This window comes from Caloenas nicobarica, chromosome 12 (genome assembly GCF_036013445.1).
Source record: "Caloenas nicobarica isolate bCalNic1 chromosome 12, bCalNic1.hap1, whole genome shotgun sequence".
In the NCBI taxonomy this organism is placed as follows: domain Eukaryota; kingdom Metazoa; phylum Chordata; class Aves; order Columbiformes; family Columbidae; genus Caloenas; species Caloenas nicobarica.
In genome coordinates, this window is record NC_088256.1 from 15,488,732 (window position 1) to 15,506,382 (window position 17,651).

Genomic DNA, 17,651 nt, shown 5'->3' on the forward strand with positions numbered 1-17,651 from the left:
CAGGAGAGCACTGCACCTCCCCAAGGTGCTTCCACGTGACATCAGCTCGCACTGCCAGAACAACTCAAAACAATCTTTCTTCCAAATTGTGGATACGTTAGGTACTTACAGAAATACAATCACTCCACCCACTTTGAGGCACAGGGCAAATTCCACCTCCAGACGATATATCCATTCCTTGGATTTTTGTACCTAATATTGTTTTTGATCTTGGATTCACAGGTCTCATCCAAAAACATCTCTTTAAAGTAAGAAGGGATGCAACATTTTCCTATTCCTCCTGCTAACATTATCAGACATATTAAGAGCAGGCACAGTCCTACCTAAATCAAAGGCAGCTCCTGGAAATAAGATGAATACAAAGGGGCACGTTCCCTTTCAACCACAGGTAGGTCTGCAATTTCCCTACAAATGCTGGTGACAGAAGCAGCAGCAAAACTGCCTGGTCTGAGCTGCCTCCTGCCGCCACTGACGCCGTCTGCCCCTCGGCAGGAGCCAAGCACCAGCGTCCTCTGTCCCTCCAGCCGTGCCCCAGGCAGGGACTCCTCAGGGCTGAATCCATAGCCGACCACCTTAGGAGTGCAAAGTTTTGCCTTGATGTTCCTGATCTTCAGGGATGAAATGCATTTATTTCAGAGAATAATTTCCTGGAGAGAAGCACAGCTCCATGGCACCCTGCTCGCTCCTCTTCCAGCAACTGCAAAGAGTCAAACCATGAGCAACTCGGGGGTCAACGCCAAAAAAACACCATTTTTTTAGAGCAGAAAAGACTTTAACTGCCATGCAAAAAAGGTAGAGAATCTTATCCAAGAGCTCAGCAAGGCTGTTGAGCCAACGTGCTCTCTACAGATGCCTTTTTGTTGGCCATGTTCAGGTGTGCTGGTGTCCTTCCAAAAGGAGACCAGAGCCACCACACACCCTTCCGCTCCCAAAAGCCACTGGACATGCTGTATTTCCCACGCACGAGGTTTGCTTAGTTTAGAGCTGTGTTTTCAACTGCCCTTACTCTGTTTGAGGTTTCCAAATTAACTATGCAAACAGATACCAGATAGACATGCAATTACTCAATACACCTTAAAAAACAAATAAAATCAGGCTCAAGCACAGAACATGCTGAATTTTTATGGGCACAATTAATTCGTTTCAGATAATTTGCCACCCAGCTTTTCAGGTATACTTTTAACATGTTGTCCAGATTATGATTAATTAAGGACCGTCTGTCTTACCAAAACCTTTAATTTGCTTGCCTGTGTAGACAATTATGCTTTCTAGTGTGTACAGGAGAACACTGCCACAAAGAGATTATATTTTCTCATAAAGTAGTTTATTCATAAAATGTCCACAACAGCAAGACGGATTCCCGGCCGATGGCTCCTCACCGCGCCACAGCCCCGAAGGCTGCGCCGCGGAGGGGCCGGCAGCGGCACCGTCCCAGCCCTTTGCAGAGGTGCATCTGTGGATGCAAACTCCACCCTGCAGCTGCTCCTAACACGCGGAGCAAAATTCAGTCCAGACAGATAAAAGGAATCGGGAGGAAGAGAGAGACACATTTCACAGCTCTTTTCAAGTCGAAGGTGAAGCCATGCATAGCCATGCCACCTACTCCAAAGGAAAAAGACGTGGTTTTGTTTGGTTTTTTTTTTCCTAAATGTGCCTCATTACTTTTAATACACCTTCACTTCCTTTATTGCATAAACCACATTTGTAATTTCCACCAGGGAAAAACAAACCGTAGCTTAACAACCTTTTTCCAGAAGTGTTGAGAAACCGATGAATACATAGCGTTAACACATTTATTGAATATGAACTCAGGAAGGGCAGGGCAAATCCACAAGCCGTTCCTCTGTCCTGTTTTCAAACATGTGTTAGCACTTACTGACATGGGAAGAACTATTCCACGGAGTCTGAAGTAGTACAGGCTTAAATCACACCAGTGTCACAGCAATGGCCCCAACACGTGAACCTTGAACAGCTGGGAGGCACATCATCAGCTCCTCAAACTTCGCTTGATTAGTGAAAGGCTTCAAGGCAATAACAACAACTGGGCTGCAGCCTCACAGGAGAAAAACACACCACCAAAAAACAGGATTTCTAGAACTTCTTGTTTCTTGTGGGTGCAAGAACATAATCCTCATCTGCACCCTGGGGCTGGCAGGAGCCCAGAAGAGCAGGGAAAAAGCTAAAACAGCATGACACCATTGCCATCTCACGGAGACCCAGCTCATTAAAGGAATAAGCAGCAATGAAGGAGGAGGGGGATGGAAACAGGATGGAGAATGCCATCTGTGATTCAAGAATCACACAGCAGCACATCGCATCCTGCTGCATCTAACAGCCATCCCATGAATTAGGAAAGCAGCGACCGCAGAAATGCCCTTGGTCCCCTCTTGGTCCACCCCACTCTGCCGTCTCCCATGCAGCAGGACGAGTCCAGACTTCGCAGTCTCCTCGTTCCCGCTTCCAGGGACTGTCAGTGCTCACATGTCCCGCTCTGGGTCAGCTACAGTGGGTTTCTCCCTGCTGCTCCCACGCTGCCGCCTCCTTGAGCAGCAGATCCTTCATCCCCAGCGCTTCCATCCTCCTCCTCATCACCATGACTCAATGGCCACCTTCCCCAACACACCTCCCTTGCTGCTGCTTCTCTTCCCTGCATTTGCTTGCTCTTCCCTCCACTCCCCACCCCATCTAGTTTTCACCGCACCCACTCCTCAATCTCAACTGGGCTTTCAAACACAACTACAATTTCCCAGCTGCTTTAGCCTGCTGATTGAGGTCCGTTTGGTACCAACACACCGACTCTCCACCCTGAAACAGCAAACATCACCCACAAAATCGGAAAGCGAGTTCCCTCAGGTTGCCTCCTCCATAGCCCTGTTCAGAGGAGCTTTTCTGGGACACTGGCTAAAGTATTTCACACATATGTATTTTTCCAAGCCTCCCTTCCTACAACAGCTGTTGCAGAGCTTGAGGAGGACTCGTGAGGCTGAACGGTGGGGGTGGCTTTATTGTTCCTATTACCTCAGTTCCCCTCATCTCATTATATTTGCACTGAGAGCTCTTCCAGCTAGGGCCACCTCTCTCATTTGTTCATCCAGCATGCAAACAGCTGGACTCTAAGACATTACAGTACATTTAACACTTATAAAATAGCTCCAGCTCTGCACTAGTGCAATATCACACTCCCAAGCCCTCTCTGAGACCCCCAAAACACCACCAACTCGAAGGGCATCCAGAGGAGCAGCTCCCAAGACCATGCGATGGGAGCCCATGCATAGGCTAGGCGGCTTCTTTGTGCAGGAAAGAGGAAGAAAGAGTTAATTTTAAACAGACAAACAATTGCTCATTGACTGGCTGACAGCAATTAGTAACCAGAGAGCGCCCGGCACGTTTCCTGTAGCCGAGTATAAGGCGCGCTGCCCACATCTTCGCTTTGGGAAAAAACCCAAAAGGGCAAAACAGTTTGCTTGTGATCTTAACAGCAGAACTGCTTGGAGCTGAGATGCAGAAGACTCTTTGATCCCTCCAAGCCCATACACAAAGTGGTTTTGCCCATTACTTAAGTCTTTGCTCAATTACAAAACCTAGTCTCTCTTTGCCCCCCACCCCACAGGACAGGAGCTTTCCCCCACTTTGCGATCTCCTCCTTCTGGGATGACTTGACATCAGGATCTTTCTGAGGCTCCCAAAACAGAGGTCTGGTCCGCCCCTGTCAGACAACCACCACCTTTCTCAACAAACAACACTAAAAACAAAGTGGTTCATGCATCTCCTTAAAAAACTCCAGATGGAGAAAAGCCAGTTAAAAGAAAAAACAAAACAAAACAACAAACTTCCACTGCACAGACAGCAGACAATTTGTTTGATTATTGCTGCAGTGAGTGGGAAAGCAAAAACAGAAGCCCACAAGTGGGATTTTCTAAAAGAAGTGTGTTGGTGGTTGCTCCCTCCTGCTTCTCCTAAATCACTCCATCCCCACCCCAGGCAAGAACAGGTCTGAAGCCAAGTCTAAAGAACTGGCTCTCAGCAACCGCTTATACTGCAAAATTGAAGGGACCTTCCCATTGTTTTCTGCCCTGGTTGGTATAAGGTTTGGTGCCATCCCTTTCTGGAGAGGGAAGAACAAGGCTGTGCCTTCATCGAGACGTGAGTGGCAGCAGACAGACAAAACCACTGTATTATTTGTATGTTAACGATGCAGTCATCATCAGCACACTCACCGGCAGATGGGTTGTAATGGTTGAGCTCTCTCCATTGCACAGATTTATTCAGAAGCACAAACACCACGTGGCTCTGGCCCGGCAGGCATCAAAGGTCCAACCAGGTCTCTACTCTCAGCACTCCTGCTGTGTCACAACACCCACAGCTCCAGCAGACAGGACTAGCCCCATGGTCCTGGGTGCCTGGGGACCCTGGCACACAAGAAGGATGAGGCCCTGGGACTCTGCTCTTGCTGGCAGCTTCCGATAAAGGAGTTAATGCGAGATGAAGGTCCCCAAAGGGCAGCTATTTCGGTAAGGCAGAGCATCCCCATGGTCTGCCAGGTTCTAACTATAGGAGCGGTGGGCTGGGCACCTGTGGGGCTCGTCTTTCACCATTTGCCTCCTCATAGCCCAGAGCAGCGGAGACCACAGAAAGCTTTCCCTAGTCCCTCCTGTGTCATTCCTGGTTACTACTATTTCCCAGCCACGCATCCCCCTGTACCAGCACACATCCCTGCTAACTCCCACCTGGAGACAGCGGCTGGAAGGCAAGGGGTATCCAAACAACAAAATCTAAATTCAGAAATGAGATTACAGCGGGAGGTTTCTTCAGTTTCAGCAGTTTGGAAGGTATTTGGCCAATGTTCCCCCAGACTAGCCACTCAAACTCAGCCACAACCCAGTCATTGGAAGCTATTCATGTACCCAGGTCTCAGGGACCCTTGGCTGGCTCCTGCTGCCTGAGTCCAGTTTCTTTCCACTCATCATCCCAAAAGGGTTTTGTTTTACACTTCTGTATTTGTTTTATCTTAAACACTAATGGAAAAGTCAGGGGGAACAGATCGGAAACGGGACTCTCAACATTTAATAGCTTCCCAGATGCTAGTTCAGGCTGTACCACATTGTACAAATCCTTCTGTCTCTTGGGCACTGGGAGCACCAAACCTCCTGCCAATCCAGCCTGGGGACAGACCATCTCATGTCCATCTCCATCCAGAGGGTGCAGAAGAAAGGGAGAAGACAGGGTTTAAGTGCAACAGCAAAAGTGCTTGTTAAATGCAGGAACAGGAGAAGAAAGAGTCACTTGCTGGACTCAGCCCCACAGGGCAGAAGCTCAGCAGCCTCTAAATAAGAAAAAACTAAGAACATCCTATCTAGGAAGCAACAGAACAGCGGAAACGCTGAGGAAGAGTTATGGGCTATGTCCTCTCCCTGCTCTAATTCCTCAGAACAGCTGAGCAATTTCCCCAAAGCACTGCTTGGCTAGTACAGACCCTGGCGTGGAAAAACTTCAGCCCAAAAGGGCAAGAGAGGTGAAAGCTGGAGTTTAATAAATGGGACCAACCATTTACGCAGTCTTAATGTCACCATTAATCCTATTAATGTTATTCATTCCCGCAGAGGGAAGGCAAGGGCACTAACTGGGGAAGATGAGACAAGGCAAAAGTAGATTTTAAGCACTCCACGCTTTTTTTAATTATTAATTTTTTTTTTAGGAAAAAAAAAAAGCGCCCTGACTGCTGTAGCTGCTTCTGTGGAACGAGATGTCATTACAGTCACACACCTTTGTGGCTTTCCTATGGCTGTCATTATCACGGAGAGAGATGCTTACATGGCCAAAGAATCCCATCCACTAATTTCTCAATAAACATGTAATCTGAGAACTTGTATGCCAGACAAAACAACAAATCTTCAACTCTAAAAACATCTAGCGATGGGGTATCCGACAAGTCCCACGGTATTTTTTATTTTATTTAAAAAGCATTTCCCTTGCTGCTGAAAATATACACTTCATTGCCACACTGGGATTGGGCTAGTGGTTTAAATCACAACAGGAGAGATCCCCAGGAGCACACACAGCTGTAGTGTAAGCAAACATTTAGACAGGATATAAAAGACACAGGACTCCCAAGCTCTAGTCTTCCCCCAGTGTCTGCAAACCAAACGTGCACAGGAGGATCTGATGCTGTCACATTATGCATTAGGAGCCCAAATGACTTCTGGTCAGCCCTTTGGGAACAGATAATCAGCAGCTTGTTCCATGCTCCCGATTAAGAGGAGATAATCCATTTCTGTACGGCTTTGGTGTCAGATCAGAGCAATTCTGGCAACAGTTCCGACAGCACACAGCGCTCCAGCAACAGCTGATGCAAAAGCCACGGGGCATCCCAGCCTCCATCCAAGGGATGTGCCACCACTTCGACCGTCCTTTTGCAGCAGCAACTGCTGCAAAGGTCAAGCACATAACAGAGGCAGCACCGGTTTGCCTCTCCTCTGGGACCTGAATGCCAAGGCTGAGAGATTAGCAGCCAGAGAACCCGCAACGAAGACTTTTGAAAGAGCTGGAGGACACGGTCTGCTCCTTGAGCTGCACCCTGGAGTGGCTGTTTGCAGCACAGGGATGTGTCACCCTGCAAGAGGAGCGTTCGCCTGCCTTGCTGGGAGACCAGTTAAGAGAAGTGAATTCAGTCTCTGCAATAACTCTGCTCAGTCCTTCTACACAGCTGTAGCACAGAGGATTTCTCCTTAAACAGAGGAAGGTGCGTGGCTCATTTTGTGTCTGCTTTATTTTCATCTGAACAGATTTAGCTACGAGCAACGAGGAAGCTCTACAGAGCTGCAAATGCTAAAATCAGAGCATGGGCCCACGCAAAGGAAGAGCTCTGGAAGGGATCACATGCTTTTCAAACCTGGGTCTTGATCATCTCCCTCTCCTCTAGGCTGGGCACATTACACCAAAAAAAGTGAGAAAAAGTACACTGGACAAGGAAAACTCAAAGCTGCAAGGCAGAACAGACCACAGCCGACCCAATGACCAAGCACCAGGACTGAAGGAAGGAAATAACCACACCACAAAGCAGCCTGTCACTGAGGAGGGGGCTCTTAAGAACAAACCAACAAAACTATCAGGCATGGCACTCCAAACTTTTTGCAGGAGAGTCTGAGAACCTCAGACAGGAGACTCCCCAGCCTGCCCCAGCCACAGCAAGGGTGCTGCTGGAGAAGGGTGCCACCAGGTGACGGGGCTGGGAGGAAAGAGGCATCACGATTTAAAGTCTTCCAAGAGGTAAATGATGCAGGATGGTAATGAGTTAATCTCTGCTTCCACCCCAGGTAAGATTAAAAAAAAAAAAAAAAACCCACCCACAACACACCACACACAACACCTACATCAGCTTTGTCTGCAGCAAATGAAGACTGAGATCTGATATTAGCAAATGTTCAAAGACAGGGCCATTAGGCTTTGGGACAAGCTGAGGAGGTTGCTAATTCTCCTTCATTAGTTTCGTACAGGGCAGAGAAACACCCCTCAGGGATAGGCTGGGCACAGTAAACCCAGCTTCCAGCAACAGGATCACCCCATCCCCTTCCAGACTTGCCTGTCAAGGACTCCCAGGGCTAAGATCAGGATGGGACCAGCACTGCGAGGGGCTGATGGAAAAACCACACAGCACAAACAAAACAGCTCCTACAGAGCTCCCTGTAAAAGCTCACCCATTTTGAAGCCTTGTGCTTTGACAGGTATCCAGCTCAGCTTAGCTTAATTTCCCCTGCCATCGTGCAGCCCTGCAGCCATCTCTCATCTCACGAACGGGCAGACACGCCTTGCAATACGTCTGCACCACGCCAGGGAGTACAGCGAACTGTGCATGCTCTTTGTTTTCAATGCAGCATTTCAAAAAGCCTCGTCGTTCATTTAAGGTGAAGTTCCTCTGGTCTCTTTGAAAGAGCTTATCTATGGGCTGGATTTCATTAAGTGTCTTGTTCTGCATTTAATAAGCCTGCAAGTCTAGACACTTTGGTTCTCTCTCTATCACCCCTTGGTGCACCAGCAGGTAGAGACAACAGAGGTTAAGAGGGAAATATTTAGCTATTTGATTTAGATGCTATCAAGATGGTTACGTAATTTCACTTTGACTCACTGCAATTTCATACCCAGGGACTTTTTCACTCGCCCGAGTGCCAATACCTCTTGAAAGAAAGGGGCTACTACCTGCTGGAGTAAAGTAGAGGAAGTTGCTGGGAGGTTCAAGGCACAGACTTTAGGATATTAGTAGAAAATCCACATTGAACCAGTGACCAAACACAGGAGAAAAAGACCCAGAGGAGCTGTGCAGTGGAATTGCCCTCTACTACCAGGTAGGAGCCTGATGCCCAAGCGCAGGGGCTGCAGTGACCGGGAGCACCGAGGTGCCTGCAGACCCCGTGGGATCTTCACAGCCAGGAGCTCAGCAGCACAACCAAGAGATGCTGCTCAGACCTCAGATGGGCACTGTGCCCCATGCCGGGGCATTGACTGCAGCTGTTAGCAAGAGGGATGTACCAAGGCCTTCCCAAAGGAGCGGTGGGCAACGCTGGAGGGGTGTGTGCCAGATACCTCTGGGAATTTCTTCCTGCAACTCCCAAGAGCCCGGTGTGCCCTATGGAGACCCAGGCTGACGAGACACCACCGCAGATCCGAGGGCAACGCCAAGACCAGTCATTTGCTTATCAGTCAGCAGTTAGAGCCACTCGAGCAAGGGCAACTCAGCACAGACTTTGTTCATTTTGCTCCTGACCTTGCATCACACTTGAACCCTCGGCCTCGAAACAGAACCAGCTCTGTATTTATTTGCTGCTCTAGTTAGCCCTAAAGGCTAAGTGAGATGGATACAAACCCTGTCTGTTCACAACGTGCTGGGAAAGATCAGCACTTTTGTGGGTCGGGCCTGCAAGATGTCCATGTTACAATTACACGCACTGCAGGGATGTACCAACAAAACTAACTGCAATCTTACATCAAGAGCAAAATGGTCTTTTGAAAAAGATTAATCAGAAAGAAAGATCTCTCCCTTTGAGAAAAAAGCAGCCATAATCAGCAAATATTTCTCTTTCACAGGATCGCAAAACAAGCCACGAGTCATGAACTTCCCCAGTAAAAGGGGAGGCAGAGTAGAACAGTTTCATAGAGAACAACAGGATGGGGATTTTTTACATTTTATCCCAAGAAGAAAAAGTTCAAGGTCTCTGCACTTACCATCAAACTTCTTGTATCGGGAACTAAACATGGTTTGCAAGTGATTGCTAAGCTCTACGACAGCATTTCTGAAGTCGTGTTTACTCTGCTGACTGTACTTCTCCTCCATTTCTTGAGAGCAGCATGTGTAGCCTTGCGAGCAGACTTTCAAGTGGTCACCTGAAAAGCAGAGAAGAAAATGTCCCGAGTTAAAAGGGTTCTCTATGCAAGGGCAAAGACACTGGCTTGCAAGGCAGGGGGGTGCGAGGACCTGCAGCATCATCTCCTCCCAAGGAGACCCTCCCTCACTGCAAACAGAGGACCAGCATCCAGCCTAACAAAACCTGATTCTATAGAGGAACTTTAGAGCAATACATGTTAATACCATGCCTTGCCTTTCCACAAGAACATTAAAAAGCGTCTTATTTATTCACTTAATAAATGGAATAAACAGATACTCATCTTGCACAGTGTAATTTGAAGAACCAGCAGATTGACCTGTATATACTGTTATCTTCCATGAAATTTTTGCTGAGAATTTTAATTACTTCTAATTCATTCAGTTAACACACAACACCGTATCAGTGGCAATGGTCCGTTTAGTACAGATAAATCCTTTTTATTTCACCACCTCACCTCCAGTTATCACAGGAGAAATAATCTCTCTCGGAAGCACATTATCACTGATATTAAAATCTACTTGTTTTATGCAAGAGTTCACGAAAAAGCTTTGTATTTACCAACTCTTAATTTTACAGTTTTCTGTCATCATCCTGGGCAAAATTCAGTGTTTGTTTTTGGAGAATTCAAACAGATTTTTCTTCCTTCACCCTGAAAAATAACTCTCTTCTAAAAGTCACCTGGCTCAATCTAGCTTGGTCAGAGCAATCAAAGTGCATCAGTATCTACCATAGCTCCATTTCAAAATTTCATAGACAATCTGGACACAGGACCTGACCCCATATAATCTGCTTTGAGAGCATCTTGTTGCAATGTAGGATGAAGCTGACCTTGCCTAGCACCACCAGTAAATGCTGCTGGCGGGTTTTGTGGCCCAAGACAAATTCTTTTCATAGGAACCCTCAGCCCCAGCTTCTCTGACAGGTCCCACAATGCAGCACCATCACAGGCAGGTTTGTTGATGTTAAAGTGGTTCAAGCTTGGGCAAATTGTGCAAATCTTTGTCAATGCGGAAGATATGATCAAAACAAGCAGCTAACGATGAGGAAATCATCCTTCCAAGTCAGATGGTATTTCAAAAGACAGAGTCTACGTGTAAGCTGCTGCCTTCTCTCCTATTGCACACCCCATTGCCAAACCTTATCCTTCATCCCAAGGAAGCAGATGGAGAAGCGAAGGCTCTTCCCTACCTGCTCACACCCTGGAAGCAACCAACAACCTCCGACCATCACCGAGGTTCAGAGACTCACATCAAGAGCTACAAAGGACCTGTCAGCCCCCCTCTTCACAACGGGCCGGGAACCACGCACTTACTGAAGAGCCATCCTACCTGCTAGAGCATCAAACGTGGTTCAGAGAAAAAGCAGGTTTTGCATGGTGCAAACCACAGCCTGCCCGTGACTAATACAAGGGGTTGCTGCTCTGCCCGCCTCGTGTAAGATCTCATAACAACATCGTTTGCCCAGCTATTGAACCTTAGCATCACTTTCTCGCCCAGAAATGTTAGTATCTCTCCTTTCAGACGCTTAAAAACCATTTTTAAAAAAGATATAAATATTTATCTATATATAATAATAAATAATTCCCAAGAATCTCCTCTCCTAAATCGATTTTCCTTTTTTGCTACAGGGTTTGTTTGTTTTCCCTGGCATTACAGAGAGACCTTGACCGACAAATAATGCTGCTACAGCTAATTTATTGCACAACATCATCCGCTGCTTTTGAGTTACTGAAAGCTCAAAGTCTGTTATGGGAAGCAGCACAGCTTAGGCACAGCCTTCAGAAAACACAGCAAAATCTTGCTGTCTCCTTACAGATATATTTTTCTTTCACGGAGCCTGTTTCTTTGCATCTCAGAGAAGGAGCATTAAGGGGTGCAGCACCAAGGGATGCAGCTCCATTTAGCTTGATAAGTCACTTAAAAGACAGAAATAGGCACATCCAGGATTTTTGGATCCTGCCCACCAAATCCATCCTGCAGCACATCTGAGGACTCCTGTACGAGCCTGCCTTACCAGCAAGCATTGAAAAAAAAGCAAGCGTCCAAGTGCCACCGCTCTGTTTCACTTTGAATCTTTTTGCTCTGCTTCCAATACGGGACTAAGGCTCTTTGATACAACGTGAAACAAACAAACAGCAGCGAAATGATGATTACAGCTAGAGCGACAGTTAGCTTTGTGGCATCGAAACAATTTCAGAAGTCTTGAAACAGTTGTTCTTTTTCAAAATTTCTTATGGAGGAAGAGTATATTAGAAATATTTTATGTCAGATACACTTCATTATTTCAGTACCATTTACCATGACATATGCCTGCGTTTGGTGGTTACAACACACATATTTACCATTCTTTTGTGTTGGAGGAGTAAAGCTCTACCTTACTTGGCAAATTCAAACCTACTGATGGTGGGATTTCTTCTCCTAGTTATACTTTGCAGATGCTCCTGAAAGTGTCCACAGATGCCCTTGGAACTCAAAACAGTGCTTTTAACAACAATTTATTTACGATAAAAAAATAAAAGCCCAGTGTATTTCACAAAAACAAGTAACATTTTTATATCTATACTTTTAAACTAAAGTTACCACCCCACCTAACATTACACAGTAAAATCATTTTTCTTTGATTCCCTTCATCCCAGATTTGCGCAGTGCCTCCTTGGGACACACATGCAAAGCCCAGCAAGGAGAACGCTACTGATAGTAAATCAAGCTTGCACAGATCCCAGTTGGTTGATCATTAAGAAATTATGCTCCAAAATGCAACTCAGACATTCAAAAATGAATGACCAAGCAATCTAATTATGGAAGATATTTCTCAGTCATGTCAGCACTATGTGGTCTTGGCTTGTGATCAAGAATTAGCTCTGTCTGGGGCTGAGGAGCTCTGGCTACTCAGTCCTAATCATAGGAGGATGCACTGTATTACCCAGCATTAAAAAAACAAAATAAAAAAAAAAGGTTTAGGGCTGTGGGCTGCTTTTCTTGCAGTTTTCTTACACCACAGTAGGGGATACCAATGGAAAGCCACTGGAAGACACTGGAGGCCCCTGTTTCCTCATAGGGAAGGTTATCCTTAGCATCTCCACATCCCTGAGAGTATATCCTCACTTGAGCAAAGCAACAGACACTGACACTGTTACCAAGAAATCTCATGTTTAGCCTTCATTTTCAGTCAGCTGGCAGAGCTGATCCGTTCAGTATCCCTCCACAGGACTCATCGCATGCCTGAGTTTGCAGGGAGAACATCCCAGCATCCCACCGCCTGCTTGGGTGATGGATCCATCACAGGGCTCTTCAGCTAACGGCTGCTGTGTTGGAAACCGCTTACACCTCCACAGACAGACCCCAAAGCACAGCATTATCAGACAACAGCTTCAAAACACAACAGTGGTACAACCATGGCGTGCAGGGGGATGAAGATGGTGAAGCCTGGCAAGCAGGCGCTGACAGCTGTCCATGTGAGCGTGGACCAGCTACACACACAGAAAACACCGACCTAGAGACAAGACCAAAGACACCACTCTTCATCTTCCCAGCTGGCAATGAACTCCTCTAAAGAAAACGAGTGAAAAACGTAAGTATTTAGGCCCACTTAAACATAGATCTAACGTTCATGTATGCTATGCAAAGAACACTCATGGTGTGCACTCGCTGTAGAGGACACATTCGGCAATAATTATTTCACAAGCTAAAACTCATCAAACAATGCCCATACAAGGCAACTCTTCATCTACTGTTGAGTGTTAAAGACTCAGCAGCTTTTATAATTTATCACCATGTGAGCACAGCAAAAATAAAACTCTGCCACAGCTTCCTTTCAAGTTAGGCTTTTTATTGAATTGTCTGGCAGAGCATGCAATCATCACGTCGGGAGCTGCATGGCAAAAAGAGCTTAAGTAGCAGAGAAAGACTCCAAATATCTACCACATATGCACACCATTGCTGCAGCTAGTCCTGGATTTGCAGCAGATCTTTCCCATGGACTGTTGCAGCAAGACTTCATCTCTATTTTATATTACGTATGGATGTAGAGAGACAAAAACTACAAAATAAGCTTGCTCTTTGGCTAGTTAACAGCACACCTCTGGGGAACGGAGGTGGTGGTTTAAAGATAGAAATGCAATGGTACACGATGTAATCTTGCAAACTTATGATTTAAGCCATTACAGAAACACCACATTTAGCAGACTCCAGGCACACAGAGTTTCTTCCAAATCAAGTAACTTTTTTGCAATGTGTTGGAAAACAAGTTTTCATCAAATGAGTAAGTGTGCAGCACAAACTCGGGGGCTCCATGATCTTGACAAGCAGTTCCCTTCACCAAACAATTTTCCAAGACCTTCTCAAAATGTTGTTTCTGGACGTCTAACATGCCTTCCCAGCCTGCTTCTCCTCACCTGGACCAAGTTCATACTTCAAGCTGCAAAACTAGCTGAACTTTCAGGAGTGGTTTGCTAGGAGGCGACGGGGCGGGGGGGTGGTAATTTCTTTAAGACAGTCCCGCATACAGTCTAGCCCTTCATTGCAGCTTGGTAAACGAGCCAAAAGCAGTATATGGTCTGAGATGTTACTGTTGGACTTCGCTCCCACGTGAGAAAACAGGCTGGGGTAAGCTGGGCTGGTGGAAGAGCGGGATGGACATGCTGCTGGGGACCAGCGAGCGGGGCCACCGTTTCAGCCTCCCGCTCTGCTCTGCCTCTTTCCTCTAGCACACATCGGCATGTGTCATCTTTGAAAGAGCTTTATGACTTCCTCTGAACCAACTACCAAAGGAATCCTGGACTGTAATGCTGGGCTCTAATCCGATTTCACACTAGACTTGCCTTCTAATTATCACAGAATATTAGGCTTCCACCCATCATATATAATTGACATGCTACCAAGGCTTTACAAAACCCCCAACAAAGATGACAAGAAATACTAGCATCACCCCTGAGCACAGCTCCGCTGCTCCAGCCCCATGTTAATAAGGGGTGAGAAGAAGAAAGAAAAGCACGAGCTTGTGATCGACTCCAGCGGAGTCGGAGACAGACAAGGCTGCCGAACCATCCACCCAATCCGATCACCTTTAATTGTACCCAAAAATACCCAAACCTGCTGTTTTCCTGGCTACAAAAAGAGCTGGGGATGCTCAGCACCTCCAGGAATGGCCCATGAGCTCTCACCCATCTGCAACAGCACTGCCATAACTCCTACGGGCTCTTGTCACAACCCACAGCCACAACGGTCCCTGCACCCCAAGGCAAGGCTGGGTCCCTCTAATCGCTGCTCATGCTGCTTTTAGATATTTGCTAATGAAAAGCACTAAAGAAAGGCAGATAGCATCTTGGCATATAAATATTTCCAGGTGAAATGACACTAAGCTGCAAACACCAAAGGGAGGGGAAAAAGTGACCCTACTGCCTCCCCCCAGGCTGTCCTACACACACGCTGCTTATCCGCGTGTTTTTTGCTGGGCATAAGTGGCAAACTTGAATTTTCAGTTGATGGCTCTTATCAGAGAGCTGCTTTTTCACCAAGCGGTCAGTCCTCTCTGCTTGCTTTAAAGTGGTGCTGCTGTGGGACTTGTGTTTATTTTACCGGGGAGACGGTCAAGTGCCAGGAAGGAAGACGTGCAAAACAGCCTTGATGTCCTGCTAATGGAGGTGATGCACCCACCAAGGGCAACAGAGAAGTTTCTAAGCTCACATCCTGCAAACAATCCAGCACTGCTGGTACCCTCTGGTCAGAGCAGCTCAAACCAGAGTTGGGACATTCAGAGCCGTACCTCCTTCAATGATCCCAGCCCAAACCACTACTTCAACTGCACGCTTCCAGCAGAAGTGCTTTGTGGAGCCTCCTCCCTACATCTACCACCGCCAGACACGAGATTACATACCCCATTTCCAATATGAATCGTCTCCCATCCTGAAGGCCACCATCACACAACCAGAGTCAGCTTTCCTTTCTTCTCCCCTCAACCACTTGCAATTCCCATTGGGATCTCAAACCCGAAAAGCACCAGAAGAGAGCGCGAGCACCCCGCGTACCCAAACCCAGGTCCTCACGGTGCAGACCGGCAGCCAGCATCGTCCTCCAGCCCCTCCCCAGCCACAGAAGCCCCGGGCCTGCATTTGACCATCACGGACGCGCATCCCCACCTGCACCCCTTTTTTCCAGCCCCCCCGGGTGGTTTTAGGCCAGAAGACAACCTCACTCGCAGTCAGCTCCCGAAGCCGCCTGGTAGGATTATGGAAGTACCGCAATTTGGCAGCGTGTGCCAGCATGCAGCATATTTAACATCCCGCTCAATTAGCAACCGTTTTATGTAAATGGTTTATTTGCCTTATTAACGTTGAAGCCACTTGTTTCCCCTGTGCTCCCACTTAGGTTATTAATCAATGTGCATTTCAGTTTTTTGCTGGTTACTCTAATGGCACAGAAAATTCCCCAGACTCATAGAGAAAGCTTATAATACTGAATTTTTTTTTCCTTTTTGCAAACTTGTCAAGCAGTCAAAATACACTCTTTGATACCCAAACCAAAGCCCTTTCACCTATGCTTAACAACAGTGAACTATTTTCAGTCGAGCTTTACTGCATCTGTTAACTCAGCTGCTAATCCATCTTGCAGGCGCGGGGAATGCCAGCGCACACAATACCTCAGTGACATACCTCCCTTCAACACAACAAATAATCCTAATTATTTCCATAGCGTGTACCTACAGTTACTTAAAATATCATACACAACCAAGGTCTGTCTGGCTTCTACTTTTCCATTTTGCTTTGTTGACAGCTTCAGGTTCCCAAATTTAGTGCCAAGAGGGTCAGGGACCGAAGAGAACAAGAGAGATTTATATCCATGTGTGTACATTAAGCCAAACACACATTAGGAACCTTAATTTTCTACTGGAAAGAGCAACTTAGGACACAAAGAGAGCTCTTGCCTTCCACCCGTCCAAGTCCAAATTTCTACCGCAAAGCTCTTCTTTGAGCCGATGACAGAGCCAGGTCCCTGAAGGACCAAGTCTGGGCAAATGGTCCATTGAGGCCAACTAGAGCGATTCTGGGACATCCCTCCAGGGCAGGGGCAGATCAGGAGAGCCCTTCCCACGCTCCTAATACAGCTGTTGAGTCCCAAAGAGAAGACAAAGACCTTCCTCCCCTCTCCAGGGCACCCTGGAGAAGCATCACCAGTCAACCAAGGTCCCCTCCTGCCCAGCTCTCACGTTGAGGTTGAGCAACGGAGAGGTTCAGGTGGACATCCCCAAGAACCAAACCCAAAAACTCCCTACAGCACATTTGAGTCCAGGACTGTGCCCTTTGCAGGTGACGTCCAAGCGAGAAGTAGGCAAGATCTCACCTTCAGCAGGGTTTTAAGAGTCCGTTTAAAGTGAAAAACCTACTCACTCGAGAAAAAAAAAAATACCATTGCTGTTTCATTTCCACAGCACAACCAACAATTTCCTTCCCAACAGGGTGGCCCAAATACTGTGAGTTTTTACACCCTGGAAAAATACACCATGATAGAGCACGCTTTCATTCCAACAAACAGGATATTGAGTCAATTAGTGGCACACCAAACGCAAACCAGACAGATGAAGATAATGCATTTCTACAAACATCAAAAGAAAGAGAAACCACACAAAGACCTGAATATACAAATAAGGCAAGGAAAAAAACATACTACATAATTAAACTTATTATTTAAGCAAGCCTGGAGAGTAAAACAGCTCTGGTTAACGAGAGGATTCTCCCTGGCTCTAGCTAAGACAGCAACCTTCAATGAAAACCAAGAGTTGTTTCTTAATTAAAACACAAACCCAAAAAACCCTACTTGACATTGCTGAGTGAGAACTTGGGAAATGCAAATTCGCCGTATTACCACTGAATTCTTTAGGCGTGAAACAGTTTTCATAACATGTCTCTGCCTACGTGCCTTAAGTGGGAGGTGTTACACAACGGACAAGTCGTGCTGAAAAATTATCTTTGTTCTTTTCCACTTCTCTGGTGAGGAGGACAGACGCACAAGGTGCATAAGAGACCCATCGCTGGGACAGCTGAGACAGACAGTGCCCGTGTCCCTCCATCAGCCACCAAAGAACAGCTAGAAAGCCTAACACTTGAAGTCAGTAATTCTGGGTATATGTAAAAATTAAAGTCACAGTCAAAAACAAACAAACAAACCCACCCCACAAACAAACAAAACCAACCAAATAAAAAAAAAAAAAATCCCCCTGCATATAGCCAGTCATCAGGCTCCAGAATTCAACAGAATCCAGTAGATTTTACAAGAATAA

General features: G+C 46.5%; 1 protein-coding gene across 1 annotated transcript in view; it reads right to left on the reverse strand.

The window, feature by feature from the left end:
- The window catches only part of GPC4 (glypican 4), a 67,298-nt gene that overhangs the window by 27,155 nt on the left and 22,492 nt on the right, over positions 1 to 17,651 (reverse strand). The window contains exon 2 of the mRNA XM_065643449.1: positions 9,217 to 9,375. Coding sequence (XP_065499521.1) covers positions 9,217 to 9,375 — 159 coding nt within the window. The remainder of the gene's footprint in view (positions 1 to 9,216; positions 9,376 to 17,651) is intronic.